At 66.1% G+C, this 18,380-nt stretch overlaps 1 protein-coding gene across 45 annotated transcripts in view; it reads left to right on the top strand.

The window, feature by feature from the left end:
• The window catches only part of SCRIB (scribble planar cell polarity protein), a 263,350-nt gene that overhangs the window by 104,412 nt on the left and 140,558 nt on the right, over positions 1 to 18,380 (top strand). For 44 of the 45 annotated variants that reach the window (XM_075919866.2, XM_089776049.1, XM_089776047.1 and 41 more), the window contains 3 exons: positions 9,550 to 9,630; positions 14,466 to 14,723; positions 14,944 to 15,054. In XM_075919866.2, the coding sequence (XP_075775981.2) occupies positions 9,550 to 9,630; positions 14,466 to 14,723; positions 14,944 to 15,054 (450 nt within the window). The remainder of the gene's footprint in view (positions 1 to 9,549; positions 9,631 to 14,465; positions 14,724 to 14,943; positions 15,055 to 18,380) is intronic. The other variant, XM_089776052.1, reaches the window with a different exon arrangement.

Below are 18,380 nucleotides of genomic sequence, written 5' to 3'. Positions count from 1 at the left end.
GGCAGGGGGTGTGGGGCTTTGGATGGCGGGAGGGTACGAGGGGGGGTGCAGGGCAGGGGGTGCGGGGCTTTGGATGGCCGGAGGGTACGAGGGGGGGTGCAGGGCAGGGGGTGCGGGGCTTTGGATGGCGGGAGGGTACGGGGGGGTGCAGGGCAGGGGGTGCGGGGCTTTGGATGGCGGGAGGGTACGAGGGGGGTGCAGGGCAGGGGGTGCGGGGCTTTGGATGGCCGGAGGGTACGAGGGGGGGTGCAGGGCAGGGGGTGCGGGGCTTTGGATGGCCGGAGGGTACGAGGGGGGGTGCAGGGCAGGGGGTGCGGGGCTTTGGATGGCGGGAGGGTACGGGGGGGTGCAGGGCAGGGGGTGCGGGGCTTTGGATGGCGGGAGGGTACGAGGGGGGTGCAGGGCAGGGGGTGCGGGGCTTTGGATGGCCGGAGGGTACGAGGGGGGGTGCAGGGCAGGGGGTGCGGGGCTTTGGATGGCCGGAGGGTACGAGGGGGGGTGCAGGGCAGGGGGTGCGGGGCTTTGGATGGCGGGAGGGTACGAGGGGGGTGCAGGGCAGGGGGTGTGGGGCTTTGGATGGCCGGAGGGTACGAGGGGGGTGCAGGGCAGGGGGTGCGGGGCTTTGGATGGCGGGAGGGTACGGGGGGGTGCAGGGCAGGGGGTGCGGGGCTTTGGATGGCGGGAGGGTACGAGGGGGGTGCAGGGCAGGGGGTGCGGGGCTTTGGATGGCCGGAGGGTACGAGGGGGGGTGCAGGGCAGGGGGTGCGGGGCTTTGGATGGCGGGAGGGTACGGGGGGGTGCAGGGCAGGAGGTGCGGGGCTTTGGATGGCCGGAGGGTACGAGGGGGGGTGCAGGGCAGGGGGTGCGGGGCTTTGGATGGCGGGAGGGTACGGGGGGGTGCAGGGCAGGGGGTGCGGGGCTTTGGATGGCGGGAGGGTACGAGGGGGGTGCAGGGCAGGGGGTGCGGGGCTTTGGATGGCCGGAGGATACGAGGGGGGGTGCAGGGCAGGGGGTGCGGGGCTTTGGATGGCGGGAGGGTACGGGGGGGTGCAGGGCAGGGGGTGCGGGGCTTTGGATGGCGGGAGGGTACTAGGGGGTGCAGGGCAGGGGGTGCGGGGCTTTGGATGACGGGAGGGTACGAGGGGGGGGTGCAGGGCAGGGGGTGCGGGGCTTTGGATGGCCGGAGGGCATGAGGGGAGGAGATGCAGGGCAGGTGGTGCAGGGCTTTGGATGGCGGGAGGGTACGAGGGGGGTGCAGGGCAGGGGGTGCGGGGCTTTGGATGGCGGGAGGGTACGAGGGGGGTGCAGGCCAGGGGGTGCGGGGCTTTGGATGGCGGGAGGGTACGAGGGGAGGGGGTGCAGGCCAGGGGGTGCGGAGCTTTGGATGGCCGGAGGGTACGAGGGGGGGTGCAGGGCAGGCGGTGCGGGGCTTTGGATGGCGGGAGGGTACGAGGGGGGGTGCAGGGCAGGGGGTGCGGGGCTTTGGATGGCGGGAGGGTACGGGGGGGTGCAGGGCAGGGGGTGCGGGGCTTTGGATGGCCGGAGGGTACGAGGGGGGGTGCAGGGCAGGCGGTGTGGGGTTTTGGATGGCGGGAGGGTACGAGGGGGGGTGCAGGGCACGGGGTGCGGGGCTTTGGATGGCCGGAGGGTACGAGGGGGGGTGCAGGGCAGGCGGTGTGGGGTTTTGGATGGCCGGAGGGTACGAGGGGGGGTGCAGGCCAGGGGGTGCGGGGCTTTGGATGGCGGGAGGGTACTGGGGGGGTGCAGGGCAGGGGGTGCGGGGCTTTGGATGGCGGGAGGGTACGAGGGGGGGTGCAGGGCAGGGGGTGCGGGGCTTTGGATGGCGGGAGGGTACGGGGGGGTGCAGGGCAGGGGGTGCGGGGCTTTGGATGGCGGGAGGGTACGAGGGGGGGTGCAGGGCAGGGGGTGCGGGGCTTTGGATGGCGGGAGGGTACGGGGGGATGCAGGGCAGGAGGTGCGGGGCTTTGGATGGCGGGAGGGTACGGGGGGGGGGTGCAGGGCAGGGGGTGCGGGGCTTTGGATGGCGGGAGGGTACGGGGGGGTGCAGGGCAGGGGGTGCGGGGCTTTGGATGGCCGGAGGGTACGGGGGGGGGTGCAGGGCAGGCGGTGCGGGGCTTTGGATGGCGGGAGGGTACGAGGGGGGTGCAGGGCAGGGGTGTGGGGCTTTGGATGGCGGGAGGGTACGAGGGGGGGGTGCAGGGCAGGGGGTGCGGGGCTTTGGATGGCGGGAGGGTACGAGGGGGGGTGCAGGGCAGGGGGTGCGGGGCTTTGGATGGCGGGAGGGTACGAGGGGGGTGCAGGGCAGGGGGTGCGGGGCTTTGGATGGCGGGAGGGTACGAGGGGGGGTGCAGGGCAGGGGGTGCGGGGCTTTGGATGGCGGGAGGGTACGAGGGGGGGTGCAGGGCAGGGGGTGCGGGGCTTTGGATGGCGGGAGGGTACGGGGGGGTGCAGGCCAGGCGGTGCGGGGAAGGGGATCTCAGCCCGTTTCTCTCTGCAGGCCAGGGGGTGCGGGGAAGGGGATCTCAGCCCGTTTCTCTCTGCAGGCCAGGGGGTGCGGGGAAGGGGATCTCAGCCCGTTTCTCTCTGCAGACCAGGGGGTGCGGGGAAGGGGATCTCAGCCCGTTTCTCTCTGCAGGCCAGGCGGTGCGGGGAAGGGGATCTCAGCCCGTTTCTCTCTGCAGGCCAGGGGGTGCGGGGAAGGGGATCTCAGCCCGTTTCTCTCTGCAGGCCAGGGGGTGCGGGGAAGGGGATCTCAGCCCGTTTCTCTCTACAGGCCAGGGGGTACGGGGAAGGGGATCTCAGCCCGTTTCTCTCTGCAGGCCAGGGGGTGCGGGGAAGGGGATCTCAGCCCGTTTCTCTCTGCAGGCCAGGGGGTGCGGGGAAGGGGATCTCAGCCCGTTTCTCTCTACAGGCCAGGGGGTGCGGGGAAGGGGATCTCAGCCCGTTTCTCTCTGCAGACCAGGCGGTGCGGGGAAGGGGATCTCAGCCCGTTTCTCTCTGCAGACCGGGCGGTGCGGGGAAGGGGATCTCAGCCCGTTTCTCTCTGCAGGCCAGGGGGTGCGGGGAAGGGGATCTCAGCCCGTTTCTCTCTGCAGGCCAGGGGGTGCGGGGAAGGGGATCTCAGCCCGTTTCTCTCTGCAGACCAGGCGGTGCGGGGAAGGGGATCTCAGCCCGTTTCTCTCTGCAGGCCAGGGGGTGCGGGGAAGGGGATCTCAGCCCGTTTCTCTCTGCAGACCAGGGGGTGCGGGGAAGGGGATCTCAGCCCGTTTCTCTCTGCAGACCAGGGGGTGCGGGGAAGGGGATCTCAGCCCGTTTCTCTCTGCAGGCCAGGCGGTGCGGGGAAGGGGATCTCAGCCCGTTTCTCTCTACAGGCCAGGCGGTGCGGGGAAGGGGATCTCAGCCCGTTTCTCTCTGCAGGCCAGGGGGTGCGGGGAAGGGGATCTCAGCCCGTTTCTCTCTGCAGGCCAGGGGGTGCGGGGAAGGGGATCTCAGCCCGTTTCTCTCTGCAGGCCAGGCCGTGCGGGGAAGGGGATCTCAGCCCGTTTCTCTCTGCAGGCCAGGGGGTGCGGGAAGGGGATCTCAGCCCGTTTCTCTCTGCAGGCCAGGCGGTGCGGGGAAGGGGATCTCAGCCCGTTTCTCTCTACAGGCCAGGGGGTGCGGGGAAGGGGATCTCAGCCCGTTTCTCTCTGCAGACCGGGCGGTGCGGGGAAGGGGATCTCAGCCCGTTTCTCTCTGCAGGCCAGGGGGTGCGGGGAAGGGGATCTCAGCCCGTTTCTCTCTGCAGGCCAGGGGGTGCAGGGAAGGGGATCTCAGCCCGTTTCTCTCTGCAGGCCAGGGGGTGCGGGGAAGGGGATCTCAGCCCGTTTCTCTCTGCAGACCAGGGGGTGCGGGGAAGGGGATCTCAGCCCGTTTCTCTCTGCAGGCCAGGCGGTGCGGGGAAGGGGATCTCAGCCCGTTTCTCTCTGCAGGCCAGGGGGTGCGGGGAAGGGGATCTCAGCCCGTTTCTCTCTACAGGCCAGGCGGTGCGGGGAAGGGGATCTCAGCCCGTTTCTCTCTGCAGGCCAGGGGGTGCGGGGAAGGGGATCTCAGCCCGTTTCTCTCTGCAGGCCAGGGGGTGCGGGGAAGGGGATCTCAGCCCGTTTCTCTCTACAGGCCAGGGGGTGCGGGGAAGGGGATCTCAGCCCGTTTCTCTCTGCAGACCGGGCGGTGCGGGGAAGGGGATCTCAGCCCGTTTCTCTCTGCAGGCCAGGGGGTGCGGGGAAGGGGATCTCAGCCCGTTTCTCTCTACAGGCCAGGGGGTGCGGGGAAGGGGATCTCAGCCCGTTTCTCTCTGCAGGCCAGGGGGTGCGGGGAAGGGGATCTCAGCCCGTTTCTCTCTGCAGGCCAGGCGGTGCGGGGAAGGGGATCTCAGCCCGTTTCTCTCTGCAGGCCAGGGGGTGCGGGGAAGGGGATCTCAGCCCGTTTCTCTCTGCAGGCCAGGGGGTGCGGGGAAGGGGATCTCAGCCCGTTTCTCTCTGCAGGCCAGGGGGTGCGGGGAAGGGGATCTCAGCCCGTTTCTCTCTGCAGACCAGGGGGTGCGGGGAAGGGGATCTCAGCCCGTTTCTCTCTGCAGGCCAGGCGGTGCGGGGAAGGGGATCTCAGCCCGTTTCTCTCTGCAGGCCAGGGGGTGCGGGGAAGGGGATCTCAGCCCGTTTCTCTCTGCAGGCCAGGGGGTGCGGGAAGGGGATCTCAGCCCGTTTCTCTCTGCAGGCCAGGGGGTGCGGGGAAGGGGATCTCAGCCCGTTTCTCTCTACAGGCCAGGCGGTGCGGGGAAGGGGATCTCAGCCCGTTTCTCTCTGCAGGCCAGGGGGTGCGGGGAAGGGGATCTCAGCCCGTTTCTCTCTGCAGGCCAGGCGGTGCGGGGAAGGGGATCTCAGCCCGTTTCTCTCTGCAGGCCAGGGGGTGCGGGGAAGGGGATCTCAGCCCGTTTCTCTCTGCAGGCCAGGCGGTGCGGGGAAGGGGATCTCAGCCCGTTTCTCTCTGCAGGCCAGGGGATGCGGGGAAGGGGATCTCAGCCCGTTTCTCTCTGCAGGCCAGGGGGTGCGGGGAAGGGGATCTCAGCCCGTTTCTCTCTGCAGGCCAGGGGGTGCGGGGAAGGGGATCTCAGCCCGTTTCTCTCTGCAGACCAGGCCGTGCGGGGAAGGGGATCTCAGCCCGTTTCTCTCTACAGGCCAGGGGGTGCGGGGAAGGGGATCTCAGCCCGTTTCTCTCTGCAGGCCAGGCGGTGCGGGGAAGGGGATCTCAGCCCGTTTCTCTCTGCAGGCCAGGGGGTGCGGGGAAGGGGATCTCAGCCCGTTTCTCTCTACAGGCCAGGCGGTGCGGGGAAGGGGATCTCAGCCCGTTTCTCTCTGCAGGCCAGGGGGTGCGGGGAAGGGGATCTCAGCCCGTTTCTCTCTGCAGGCCAGGCGGTGCGGGGAAGGGGATCTCAGCCCGTTTCTCTCTGCAGGCCAGGGGGTGCGGGGAAGGGGATCTCAGCCCGTTTCTCTCTGCAGGCCAGGGGGTGCGGGGAAGGGGATCTCAGCCCGTTTCTCTCTGCAGGCCAGGGGGTGCGGGGAAGGGGATCTCAGCCCGTTTCTCTCTACAGGCCAGGCGGTGCGGGGAAGGGGATCTCAGCCCGTTTCTCTCTGCAGGCCAGGGGGTGCGGGGAAGGGGATCTCAGCCCGTTTCTCTCTGCAGGCCAGGCGGTGCGGGGAAGGGGATCTCAGCCCGTTTCTCTCTGCAGGCCAGGGGGTGCGGGGAAGGGGATCTCAGCCCGTTTCTCTCTGCAGGCCAGGCGGTGCGGGGAAGGGGATCTCAGCCCGTTTCTCTCTGCAGGCCAGGGGATGCGGGGAAGGGGATCTCAGCCCGTTTCTCTCTGCAGGCCAGGGGGTGCGGGGAAGGGGATCTCAGCCCGTTTCTCTCTGCAGGCCAGGGGGTGCGGGGAAGGGGATCTCAGCCCGTTTCTCTCTGCAGACCAGGCCGTGCGGGGAAGGGGATCTCAGCCCGTTTCTCTCTACAGGCCAGGGGGTGCGGGGAAGGGGATCTCAGCCCGTTTCTCTCTGCAGGCCAGGCGGTGCGGGGAAGGGGATCTCAGCCCGTTTCTCTCTGCAGGCCAGGGGGTGCGGGGAAGGGGATCTCAGCCCGTTTCTCTCTACAGGCCAGGCGGTGCGGGGAAGGGGATCTCAGCCCGTTTCTCTCTGCAGGCCAGGGGGTGCGGGGAAGGGGATCGCAGCCCGTTTCTCTCTGCAGGCCAGGGGGTGCGGGGAAGGGGATCTCAGCCCGTTTCTCTCTACAGGCCAGGGGGTGCGGGGAAGGGGATCTCAGCCCGTTTCTCTCTGCAGACCGGGCGGTGCGGGGAAGGGGATCTCAGCCCGTTTCTCTCTGCAGGCCAGGGGGTGCGGGGAAGGGGATCTCAGCCCGTTTCTCTCTACAGGCCAGGGGGTGCGGGGAAGGGGATCTCAGCCCGTTTCTCTCTGCAGGCCAGGGGGTGCGGGGAAGGGGATCTCAGCCCGTTTCTCTCTGCAGACCAGGGGGTGCGGGGAAGGGGATCTCAGCCCGTTTCTCTCTACAGGCCAGGGGGTGCGGGGAAGGGGATCTCAGCCCGTTTCTCTCTGCAGGCCAGGGGGTGCGGGGAAGGGGATCTCAGCCCGTTTCTCTCTGCAGGCCAGGGGGTGCGGGGAAGGGGATCTCAGCCCGTTTCTCTCTGCAGGCCAGGCGGTGCGGGGAAGGGGATCTCAGCCCGTTTCTCTCTGCAGGCCAGGGGGTGCGGGGAAGGGGATCTCAGCCCGTTTCTCTCTGCAGGCCAGGGGGTGCGGGGAAGGGGATCTCAGCCCGTTTCTCTCTACAGGCCAGGCGGTGCGGGGAAGGGGATCTCAGCCCGTTTCTCTCTGCAGGCCAGGGGGTGCGGGGAAGGGGATCTCAGCCCGTTTCTCTCTGCAGGCCAGGCGGTGCGGGGAAGGGGATCTCAGCCCGTTTCTCTCTGCAGGCCAGGCGGTGCGGGGAAGGGGATCTCAGCCCGTTTCTCTCTGCAGGCCAGGGGGTGCGGGGAAGGGGATCTCAGCCCGTTTCTCTCTGCAGGCCAGGCGGTGCGGGGAAGGGGATCTCAGCCCGTTTCTCTCTGCAGGCCAGGGGATGCGGGGAAGGGGATCTCAGCCCGTTTCTCTCTGCAGGCCAGGGGGTGCGGGGAAGGGGATCTCAGCCCGTTTCTCTCTGCAGGCCAGGGGGTGCGGGGAAGGGGATCTCAGCCCGTTTCTCTCTGCAGACCAGGCGGTGCGGGGAAGGGGATCTCAGCCCGTTTCTCTCTACAGGCCAGGGGGTGCGGGGAAGGGGATCTCAGCCCGTTTCTCTCTGCAGGCCAGGCGGTGCGGGGAAGGGGATCTCAGCCCGTTTCTCTCTGCAGACCAGGCGGTGCGGGGAAGGGGATCTCAGCCCGTTTCTCTCTGCAGGCCAGGAGGTGCGGGGAAGGGGATCTCAGCCCGTTTCTCTCTGCAGGCCAGGGGGTGCGGGGAAGGGGATCTCAGCCCGTTTCTCTCTGCAGGCCAGGGGGTGCGGGGAAGGGGATCTCAGCCCGTTTCTCTCTGCAGGCCAGGGGGTGCGGGGAAGGGGATCTCAGCCCGTTTCTCTCTGCAGGCCAGGGGGTGCGGGGAAGGGGATCTCAGCCCGTTTCTCTCTGCAGACCAGGGGGTGCGGGGAAGGGGATCTCAGCCCGTTTCTCTCTACAGGCCAGGGGGTGCGGGGAAGGGGATCTCAGCCCGTTTCTCTCTGCAGACCAGGGGGTGCGGGGAAGGGGATCTCAGCCCGTTTCTCTCTGCAGGCCAGGGGGTGCGGGGAAGGGGATCTCAGCCCGTTTCTCTCTACAGGCCAGGGGGTGCGGGGAAGGGGATCTCAGCCCGTTTCTCTCTGCAGACCGGGCGGTGCGGGGAAGGGGATCTCAGCCCGTTTCTCTCTGCAGGCCAGGGGGTGCGGGGAAGGGGATCTCAGCCCGTTTCTCTCTGCAGGCCAGGCGGTGCGGGGAAGGGGATCTCAGCCCGTTTCTCTCTGCAGGCCAGAGGGTGCGGGGAAGGGGATCTCAGCCCGTTTCTCTCTGCAGACCAGGGGGTGCGGGGAAGGGGATCTCAGCCCGTTTCTCTCTGCAGGCCAGAGGGTGCGGGGAAGGGGATCTCAGCCCGTTTCTCTCTGCAGACCAGGGGGTGCAGGGAAGGGGATCTCAGCCCGTTTCTCTCTGCAGACCGGGCGGTGCAGGGAAGGGGATCTCAGCCCGTTTCTCTCTGCAGACCAGGGGGTGCGGGGAAGGGGATCTCAGCCCGTTTCTCTCTGCAGGCCAGGCGGTGCGGGGAAGGGGATCTCAGCCCGTTTCTCTCTGCAGGCCAGGGGGTGCGGGGAAGGGGATCTCAGCCCGTTTCTCTCTGCAGGCCAGGGGGTGCGGGGAAGGGGATCTCAGCCCGTTTCTCTCTGCAGGCCAGGGGGTGCGGGGAAGGGGATCTCAGCCCGTTTCTCTCTGCAGACCGGGCGGTGCGGGGAAGGGGATCTCAGCCCGTTTCTCTCTACAGGCCAGGGGGTGCGGGGAAGGGGATCTCAGCCCGTTTCTCTCTGCAGACCGGGCGGTGCGGGGAAGGGGATCTCAGCCCGTTTCTCTCTGCAGGCCAGGGGGTGCGGGGAAGGGGATCTCAGCCCGTTTCTCTCTGCAGGCCAGGCGGTGCGGGGAAGGGGATCTCAGCCCGTTTCTCTCTGCAGACCGGGCGGTGCGGGGAAGGGGATCTCAGCCCGTTTCTCTCTGCAGACCAGGGGGTGCGGGGAAGGGGATCTCAGCCCGTTTCTCTCTGCAGGCCCGGCGGTGCGGGGAAGGGGATCTCAGCCCGTTTCTCTCTGCAGACCGGGCGGTGCGGGGAAGGGGATCTCAGCCCGTTTCTCTCTGCAGGCCAGGGGGTGCGGGGAAGGGGATCTCAGCCCGTTTCTCTCTGCAGGCCAGGGGGTGCGGGGAAGGGGATCTCAGCCCGTTTCTCTCTGCAGGCCAGGGGGTGCGGGGAAGGGGATCTCAGCCCGTTTCTCTCTGCAGGCCAGGGGGTGCAGGGAAGGGGATCTCAGCCCGTTTCTCTCTGCAGACCGGGCGGTGCGGGGAAGGGGATCTCAGCCCGTTTCTCTCTGCCGGGCGGGTGGGCACAGGGCGGGGAGCGCACCCCGGGTGTCTCTGTGGGCCGAGGCAGGTGACGTCTCCCTGCGCTCTGGTGAGGTGTCGTGGGGTCTGGGGCAGGCAGGGCTGGCAGTGGGCTCGGTCCCATTCAGGCCTGGCTCCCTCGTCTCTGGCCGTGTGTATTTTGAGCTCCTTGCTGAGTCAGGGTTTCCTGGCAGCAGAGGCTCCGCAGGGGCTGAGAGGGGCAGCGGGGAGGGAGGGAATGGGCAGAGACAGGGCTTTGGAAGGGGGCGGGCGCAGGAGCTGGGACGCTGGCGGCAACGGGAAGGGGCTCTGCACACGCCGGGCCCGGTGATGCTTGACTCCTGTGGCTGTTTCAGGGAATCTTTATCTCGCGGATCGCAGAGGGGGGTGCGGCCCATCGGGACGGGACCCTGCGCGTTGGAGACCGGGTCATCTCGGTGAGTGCCTGGGCCCCGAGGCAGCGGTGGGGGAGGCGTTTCTCCGGGAGCCTGCCGTCCAGCGGAGCAAGGAAAGCAGATCCCACTGCCCCTCCGCGGCCCCCGCTCCAGGGCTCTGTCTCCTTTTTTCGTGACCTCTGGGCTCCTAGGCCCTGCTCACGCTGTCCCAGCCTGTCCCCAGCCGGGGCCGGCTCTCGGCATGGCTTCCCAGCAAGCGGTGGCACCGCAGCGCCTGGCTGAGCCCCTCCAGCCGCACGGGGGAGTTGTGGCTCCAGCGCTGGGTAGGTGGGTGCGGCTCCCCCGTTGGGCTCCCCAGGGACCAGGGACTCAGTTCTTCCCCCGGAAAGCCAGGTGCGCAGTGTAGGCTGGAGCGGGAGGGGAGGGGACGTTTTCCCGGGGCTTTGGCCCCCGGTTCCTGCTGCTGCTTGTGCCAGGGACACGGATCCCACCTCTGCTCTGACCTCGTGCCTCTGCTAATCTGAGCCACCCCTTTCCCACGCTCGCATGCTGCCTTGAGTGAATGGAAGCTCCTGCCTCCCGGTGCTGGTGGTTGGTGTCTTGCTGGCGCGGGTAAGCACTGATACGGCCTTGTCAGTGCTGGCTTCTGTCTGCTCTATCCCTGGGCCTGGGGCTGCACTGTTCTCCCTCTCTCCCGACACCTCAGCGGCTCTGGGCTGGGCCTGGCACCCTCTTTCCTCGCGTAGGGCTGGGGCGGCCCAGAGCCTCCCCCTCCCTCTTCTGCCAGAACTGAGCTGGAGCCGCCTGGCGGGCTGTCTGCATACTGCGGGGAAGGGTTGTGTAGCTGGACCCCCCGAGCTGCGGGCCAAAGTGCAATGTGCCTCCGCAGGGCGGGGAGATGAGGCTACGTCGGCCCTCCCGTGTGGGAGGCTGCTCCCTAGAACATTCTGCGCCTGGAGCAGGGCGTGCAGGGGAAGGGTGCTTGGCTTCAGTGCACACACAGGCCTTACTGCCATCAGTCGGCTCAGGCTTTTGGTCAGGGCGTGTAAGCCCCGTGGTCACTCAGATGGCTTCCCACGGGTACATTCGCTCCCTTAGCTGGTTGGCGAGTTGTCCAGCTGGCACGGAAGCACTAGCACAGTCAGGCCAGGCTCCGATTTCAGACAGTGGCTTGTTTCTGCTGCCCTGAAATGGAAGTGCCATGTTTGTATTCCGATGGGCTGACGGTGGGAACAGGAGCAAGCGCGCCACCGTGGGCACTAGTGTGCCGTGACGCTTGTGTGTCTTCATGGCTGACACTTCGCACGGCAAGGCAGGCTCTGGGAGGAGCGAGAGCCCCTGGTCTCGGTGACACCAGAAGTGCTTGGCTAGGGAAAGCGGCTTCCTCATCCTCCACTGGCACGTTCCTGCTCATCTGAGCCGATGGCCCCTGCTGGGCACCATCGTGCTCTAGCACTTGGGGCCCGGGTGAGGGCGGTTCCAGCGCAGAGACCGCGGCTCTCCTGCTCCGGCCGTCGCCACGCCTTTGCAGGCCTCGGCTGCTCCTGACAGGAGCTGCCTCCCCCCGTTTGCGGTGCTGCCAGGGTGGCATCTCTCCACAGACACTTCCAGTGGCCCTGTGGGCTGGGATTTGATCCCCACCTGCTAAGTGTCTTTAGAGCTGTGATGGTCCCGCTCCCTGGCAAGTCTGTGGAGCTCTGAGATAGGGGTGGGAATCTCAGGCCTGTGGCCCCTGACTTGTCTGGATCCAACTCCCGAGGCTCAGGGCCCCTCCCCAGCTCCTCCGCTATCCCCCTGTGGGGCTGGAGCACACAACATTTCCTAGGCTGGCCCCTGCCACGCTCTGGGGTGCGAGGGGAATGTGGGAGTGGCTTTCTCCTCAGTCAGGGCCACGTTGGGTCTGTTGTTCTGTTTCTCTCTCGTGTGTGGCTCCTGGCTGATTTTCTGTGGGTCAGTGGCCCCTGACCCTAAAACCTCTGCTCTAGGAATTGGAGCCCAAGGCAGAATGCCCAGGAGCCAGCTTGGCCTTGTGGGACTGCAAGGCTATGGGACTGCATGTTTCTAATTCTTCCTTTGGGTTTGATGACTTGCTCTCAGCCTCTGAAATGTGAGAGTCCAGGTCAAAATGCAGCCCCTTGACCAGCAAGAGGCCCCTGTTAGTCTGAGCCTTCCAAAGACACCTGCCGTCCTTCCTGGGCAGACACTCAGTAGGTGACCATCCAGTGCATGCCCACATATGACCAGGGTCTGAATCGTGGCACACCATGGGCAGCGGACAGGCAAATGGAAGCAGCAGAGCCGGCCCGAGGCATTCTGGCGCACCGGGCACGGGCGTACGGCACCGCCCCTAAGGGCACGGCGCATGCATGGGCCTGCCTCCCTAGGGTGCACAGGCCTGTCCCCGGGGCGCACGGCGCATGCGCGGCCCAGCCACAGCCGCTGGCGTGCAGCCTGGGGCCCGCCCTCAGGGTGCACGGTGCAAGTGCAGCCCCGTCCGGCACAGTTGTCGCTGCTGGCGTATGCGCCGGGCCATGTAGGGCCCCATGGCCGTGGGGGAAAGGGTGCTGCTGGCCGGTGCCGCGGGGATGCGGGTGGGCCGGCGCTGCGGGAGCCAGGCGTGTGCCGCCCGATGGCAGCTGTAAGGGACACCGCACGCCCCTTACAGCTGCCATCAGGCGCCCCCATCGGTTGGCGCCCTGGGCAGCTGCCCGGCTCGCCCATGCCTCCGTCCGGCCCTGGGAAGCAGGCAGATGCCAATGCATGGCTCTGGGAGGAAGAGCACGCATCCGCTGCCCATGGTGCCAGTCTTAGGCCCTAGCTTCCGCCAGTCCTAAGGGGCTTGTATTCTGCTGAGAAAAGAAATACAGCGCAGCCTCCTGCTCTCATCCTTGTCCTCAAAACCCTCGCACCCTTCTGCACCAGGGGAGGCTGCCCGGCCCTCTGCAGGGGGCTTTGAGTGTGTGGAATGAGGGACCCAACCAAACTGAACATCCCAGAAACATGCCTGTGGTTGGCTACTAAGGGTCTGTCTACACTACCACTCTAGTTCGAACTAGCGGGGTAATGTAGTCATACGGATTTGAATTTCCCGGGCTTCATTTGCATAAAGCCGGGCGCTGCCATTTTTAAATGTCCGCTAGTGCAGACTCCGTGCCCGCGGCTGCACGGGGCACGAACTAGGTAGTTCGAACTAGGCTTCCTGGTCCGAACTACCGTTATTCGAGGAGTACCGTTCACGAGGAGTAAGGAAGCATGGAGTCCACACTAGTGGCCATTTAAAAATGGCGGCGCCCGGCTTTATGCAAATGAAGCCCGGGAAATTCAAATCCCGGGCTTCATTTGCAAGTCCGTATGACTACATTACCCACCCTAGTTCGAACTGGGGGGTAGTGTAGACAGACCCTAACTCTCTGGTCCTCATCCCTGTTCTGAGCGCTCTCTCTCCTTTGCTGTGCGTAATATCCCTGCCCAATGGCTGTGTGCATGAGAAGGTAACCAGAACCCTCCAAGCTGAAGGGGACAGGCCAGAGGAGATAGAATGAAGAGCAGAAGGCATATTGGAGCGGGTCCCAAGTAGTAGTGGATGGCACAGGACTGGAGACCCAAGGCAGGGAGCTGGAATATGGGAGAGGTACAGGGCCGGGAACACAGGGCAAAGAGACCTAGGATGGAGGGCAGGGAGCCCAGACTGGGGACACAAGGCCAGGCGCCGGGGGGGGCAGAGGGATTGAGGACGCAGCAGATGGAAGTGAGAGAGCAGCGGCAGAGATGGCGATTGGGTGCTGGCCTGGAGGAGATAGAATAGGAGCCCAGGCCTCTTGTGGCACAGGAGTTGCTTGCCCAGAGGGCAGCTGGCAGCTCTCCCTTTCCCTGGTCACTGGGCCACTTCAGCTGCTCCGCACCTCTGGGCTGAGGCTGCTCTGGTGCAGCTGCTGGGCGTCTGTTCTCCACCCCGCTGTGTTTGGGGAGAGCTCTCTCTCTCCCCGTCTCTCTTACTCAGGGTGATCCCAAGGCTCTGTGCCGAGAGAGCCCCCAGGCTGCGGTGCGCTTGGGAAAATGGCTCTGGGCGGGAGGTGATGGAGATGGATGCCAGACGGTGTCTCACGGGTGGGGTCCTGTGGCTGAGACGGGCGCAGAGTTTGCTCTCTGGAGTGATGAGGCTGATGCTAGTTGGGACGTGCTGGGAGGGCGCAGCAGGCCCCGTCTGCCTGCCTGGCTCTGGCTGGGAGCATTTTTCTGGTGCAGAGTTAGGGATTAGCGGCTTTCTCATTTCTAGCTGACCCTGCGTGTCTGGGACATGACAAATCTCTGGGAGCCCTGGTGGCTCCCCAGGGCCCTTGGCAGGCAGGCGGAAGGAACCGTGCTGCCATGACACCTAGGAGGGCAGAGCCCAGTGGTGCTGAGGGGCCACCAGGAGGACCCACTCTGCTCGTGGAGAGAGGCAGAAGCTCCTCACTGCCTCCAGGGCGGCCCGGCGTGGCGGCTCTCTGCCTGGGGGTGGCAGGCCCAGCGGGTGCTTTAGAACTATGGTGCCCACAGGAATAATGGAAGTTATTGCTAGAGCAATGCTTTTCCTTCTGAATGTGGCAGTGCTGCCAGCCTCTTCCCACGCTGGGCCTGGCCTTGGGATCTCGCAGGAAGGCTGGGTGTGGGAGGCGGAGTTGCGGGGATGACTGGCTTGTGTGGTGGGACCCCAGGAAGCTCTCTCGATACATTGCGGAGGCCCTGGCTGCTACTCCGCCCACGGCTCAGCCCTCTAGGGAAGGGGACGTGCGTAGTGCTTCGGCTCAGGGGGCTGGGTCCGTTCCCCGAGGGCTGGGCTCCCAGGTGCTGCTCAGGGCAGGGAGTGCTGACGCTGGGTTTGCGGGTTGTTCTAGATCAATGGGGTAGACATGACAGAAGCCAGGCATGATCAGGCAGTAGCACTGCTTACCGCATCCTCCCCCACCATCGCGCTGCTGGTAGAGAGAGAGGGTGCAGAGCAGCTCAGCGAGGGAGACTCGCCTGTGGCGCAGCGAGGGCGCGCACACTCCCCACCACCACCCTCCAGCCATGGCGAGAGCCCGCCGGAGGAGACGGCTCTGCTGCAAAGGGACCATCTGTCCAAAGGCCTGGAGGACCAGTACCCCATCGAGGTAAGGCTGGCTGTTGGGATTTGGGGTGCTGGGGTTCTAAGCTGCCCCACTGTGTTGTTGGGCTGTTGGTAAGTGGCCAGGTCTCCCCTGTGTTGCGGGAGCCTCCTTCATGTTCCTTCCCAAGCAGGGTCCCTGGTTCTGGGGGTGGAGGCTCTGCGAAGTTATCTAAGCATAGGCTCTCCTTGCCCTCTCCCTGGCTGCACGCTTTTGTTTCCTGCAGGAGATCTGTCTGATCAAAGCTGGGGGGCCCTTGGGGCTCAGCATTGTTGGAGGCAGCGACCACTCGAGCCACCCATTTGGGATTCAGGAGCCAGGTGTCTTTATCTCAAAGGTAGGAACCCACGTTAGCAGCCAGAAAAGTGCCCCCGCAGCTTCACAGCCAGGTAAAAGCAGCAGTGAGAGATACAACGGCGGCGTCATTTGAAAAGGGGAAGTTAAATCCGAGTGAGGAAAAGAGAAAGGAGCATGGACGCTGTCAATGAAGTGTAAAATATACTAAGGAAAGCCAAAAAGGAGTGTGAAGAGCAGCTGGCCAAAAATTCACAAAGAAACAGCAAACTGGTTTTTAACAGCAGAAGCAGGAAGCCGGCCAAACAACCAGGGGTCCGGGGACAGTCAAGATGCTAAGAGCCCGCAGAGACGATAGTTGTTGTGGAGACACTACATGAATTCTTTGCTTTAGTCTTCATGGCTGAGGATGCTGGAGATTCCCAGACCTGAACCGTTCTTGTAGGTGACACATCTGAGGAATTGTCTCAGACTGAGGTGTCATTAGAGGAGGTGTTGGAACAAATTGATAAACTTCCCAGGAACAAGCCACCGGGACCCGATGGCATTCGCCCAAGAGTCATGAAAGACTCTCATGGCAATTGCAGAAGTCTCCCCCGGTTCCTACCAGTGTTGCTTGCTGTCCCCCTCGGGGGCTCCTGAGCCTCAGGGGGCTGCTTTGCCTTGTCTCTCCTGCTGGCAGGAGTGTGCCAGGTTGCAGCAGGGCGTTGTCAGCAAGCTCAGTCCCCCTCTCTCGCCCCCTCCCGGAGCAGCAGGGCCTAAGGCTCTGGCCTTCTGAGCTGCATGGTTAGTCCGGCCCCGTGCACAACCCCAGTGGGGACGCAGCCTGACCCCTGCCAAGCCCTGCCACTCAAGTGAGGGGAGGGAGCAAAGCCAAAGCAGGCAGAGGCCCTGTGAGCTGAGCCCAGCAACCAGGTGAAGGCCTCAGCTTTGGCCCGGGGCAGTGAGTCTCACGCTTCAGCCCCAGACCCCAGCCTGCCGACCCCTTGAACAGGGCCATGGTCCACACGAGGGTCTTGACCCACGGCTTGAGAACCAGTGCTCCGGGAGGGTGCAAATGCCTCTGGAAACGGGGCAGTGAGGGCAGGAGATGGAACGGCCTCGTTTTCAGACAGCTCAAATGTGGACGGTTTGGATTTCCTGAGCTGCTTCTCCATGGAGGTGTCTTGGGTCAGTGGGAGGAGTCTGGGGGGTGTCGGGGCGTTTGGCAGCTCAGGGGAAGTGGGAGGAGTCTGGGGGTGTCGGGGTGTTTGCAGCTCAGGGGCCGTGGGAGGAGTCTGGGGATGTCGGGGTGTTTGCAGCTCAGGGGCCGTGGGAGGAGTCTGGGGGTGTCGGGGTGTTTGCAGCTCAGGGGCCGTGGGAGGAGTCTGGGGGTGTCGGCAGCTCAGGGGCCGTGGGAGGAGTCTGGGGGTGTCGGGGTGTTTGCAGCTCAGGGGCCGTGGGAGGAGTCTGGGGGTGTCGGGGTGTTTGCAGCTCAGGGGCCGTGGGAGGAGTCTGGGAGTGTCGGGGTGTTTGCAGCTCAGGGGCCGTGGGAGGAGTCTGGGGGTGTCGGGGTGTTGGCAGCTCAGGGGCCGTGGGAGGAGTCTGGGGGTGTCGGGGTGCTTGCAGCTCAGGGTCCGTGGGAGGAGTCTGGGGATGTCGGGGTGTTTGCAGCTCAGGGGCCGTGGGAGGAGTCTGGGGGTGTCGGGGTGTTTGCAGCTCAGGGGCCGTGGGAGGAGTCTGGGGGTGTCGGGGTGTTGGCAGCTCAGGGGCCGTGGGAGGAGTCTGGGGGTGTCGGGGTGCTTGCAGCTCAGGGGCCGTGGGAGGAGTCTGGGGGTGTCGGGGTGCTTGCAGCTCAGGGGCCGTGGGAGGAGTCTGGGGGTGTCGGGGTGTTTGCAGCTCAGGGGCCGTGGGAGGAGTCTGGGGGTGTCGGGGTGTTTGCAGCTCAGGGGCCGTGGGAGGAGTCTGGGGGTGTCGGGGTGTTTGCAGCTCAGGGGCCGTGGGAGGAGTCTGGGGGTGTCGGGGTGCTTGCAGCTCAGGGGCCGTGGGAGGAGTCTGAGGAGTGTCGGGGTGTTTGCAGCTCAGGGGCCGTGGGAGGAGTCTGGGGATGTCGGGGTGTTGGCAGCTCAGGGGCCGTGGGAGGAGTCTGGGGGTGTCGGGGTGTTTGCAGCTCAGGGGCCGTGGGAGGAGTCTGGGGTTGTCGGGGTGTTTGCAGCTCAGGGGCCGTGGGAGGAGTCTGGGGGTGTCGGGGTGCTTGCAGCTCAGGGGCCGTGGGAGGAGTCTGGGGGTGTCGGGGTGTTTGCAGCTCAGGGGCCGTGGGAGGAGTCTGGGGGTGGCGGGGTGTTTGCAGCTCAGGGGTCGTGGGAGGAGTCTGGGGATGTCGGGGTGTTTGCAGCTCAGGGGCCCTGGGAGGAGTCTGGGGGTGTCGGGGTGTTGGCAGCTCTGCGGCCGTGGGAGGAGTCTGGGGGTGTCGGGGTGTTTGCAGCTCAGGGGCCGTGGGAGGAGTCTGGGGGTGTCGGGGTGTTTGCAGCTCAGGGGCCGTGGGAGGAGTCTGGGGATGTCGGGGTGTTGGCAGCTCAGGGGCCGTGGGAGGAGTCTGGGGGTGTCGGGGTGTTTGCAGCTCAGCGGCCGTGGGAGGAGTCTGGGGGTGTCGGGGTGCTTGCAGCTCAGGGGCCGTGGGAGGAGTCTGGGGGTGGCGGGGTGCTTGCAGCTCAGCGGCCGTGGGAGGAGTCTGGGGGTGTCGGGGTGTTTGCAGCTCAGGGGCCGTGGGAGGAGTCTGGGGATGTCGGGGTGTTTGCAGCTCAGGGGCCGTGGGAGGAGTCTGGGGGTGCCGGGGTGTTTGCAGCTCAGGGGCCGTGGGAGGAGTCTGGGGATGTCGGGGTGTTTGCAGCTCAGGGGCCGTGGGAGGAGTCTGGGGGTGTCGGGGTGCTTGCAGCTCAGGGGCCGTGGGAGGAGTCTGGGGGTGTCGGGGTGTTTGCAGCTCAGGGGCCGTGGGAGGAGTCTGGGGGTGTCGGGGTGTTTGCAGCTCAGGGGCCGTGGGAGGAGTCTGGGGGTGTCGGGGTGTTTGCAGCTCAGGGGCCGTGGGAGGAGTCTGGGGGTGTCGGGGTGTTGGCAGCCCAGGGGCCGTGGGAGGAGTCTGGGGGTGTCGGGGTGTTGGCAGCTCTGCGGTCGTGGGAGGAGTCTGGGAGTGTCGGGGTGTTGGCAGCTCAGGGGCCGTGGGAGGAGTCTGGGGGTGTCGGGGTGTTTGCAGCTCAGGGGCCGTGGGAGGAGTCTGGGGGTGTCGGGGTGTTTGCAGCTCAGGGGCCGTGGGAGGAGTCTGGGGGTGTCGGGGTGTTTGCAGCTCTGCGGCCGTGGGAGGAGTCTGGGGGTGTCGGGGTGTTGGCAGCTCTG

This window comes from Pelodiscus sinensis, chromosome 2 (genome assembly GCF_052426305.1).
Source record: "Pelodiscus sinensis isolate ZL-2025 chromosome 2, ASM5242630v1, whole genome shotgun sequence".
NCBI lineage: Eukaryota > Metazoa > Chordata > Testudines > Trionychidae > Pelodiscus > Pelodiscus sinensis.
The sequence above is the reverse complement of the archived record's forward strand: the minus strand, read 5'-3'. Positions and strand labels throughout refer to the sequence as shown.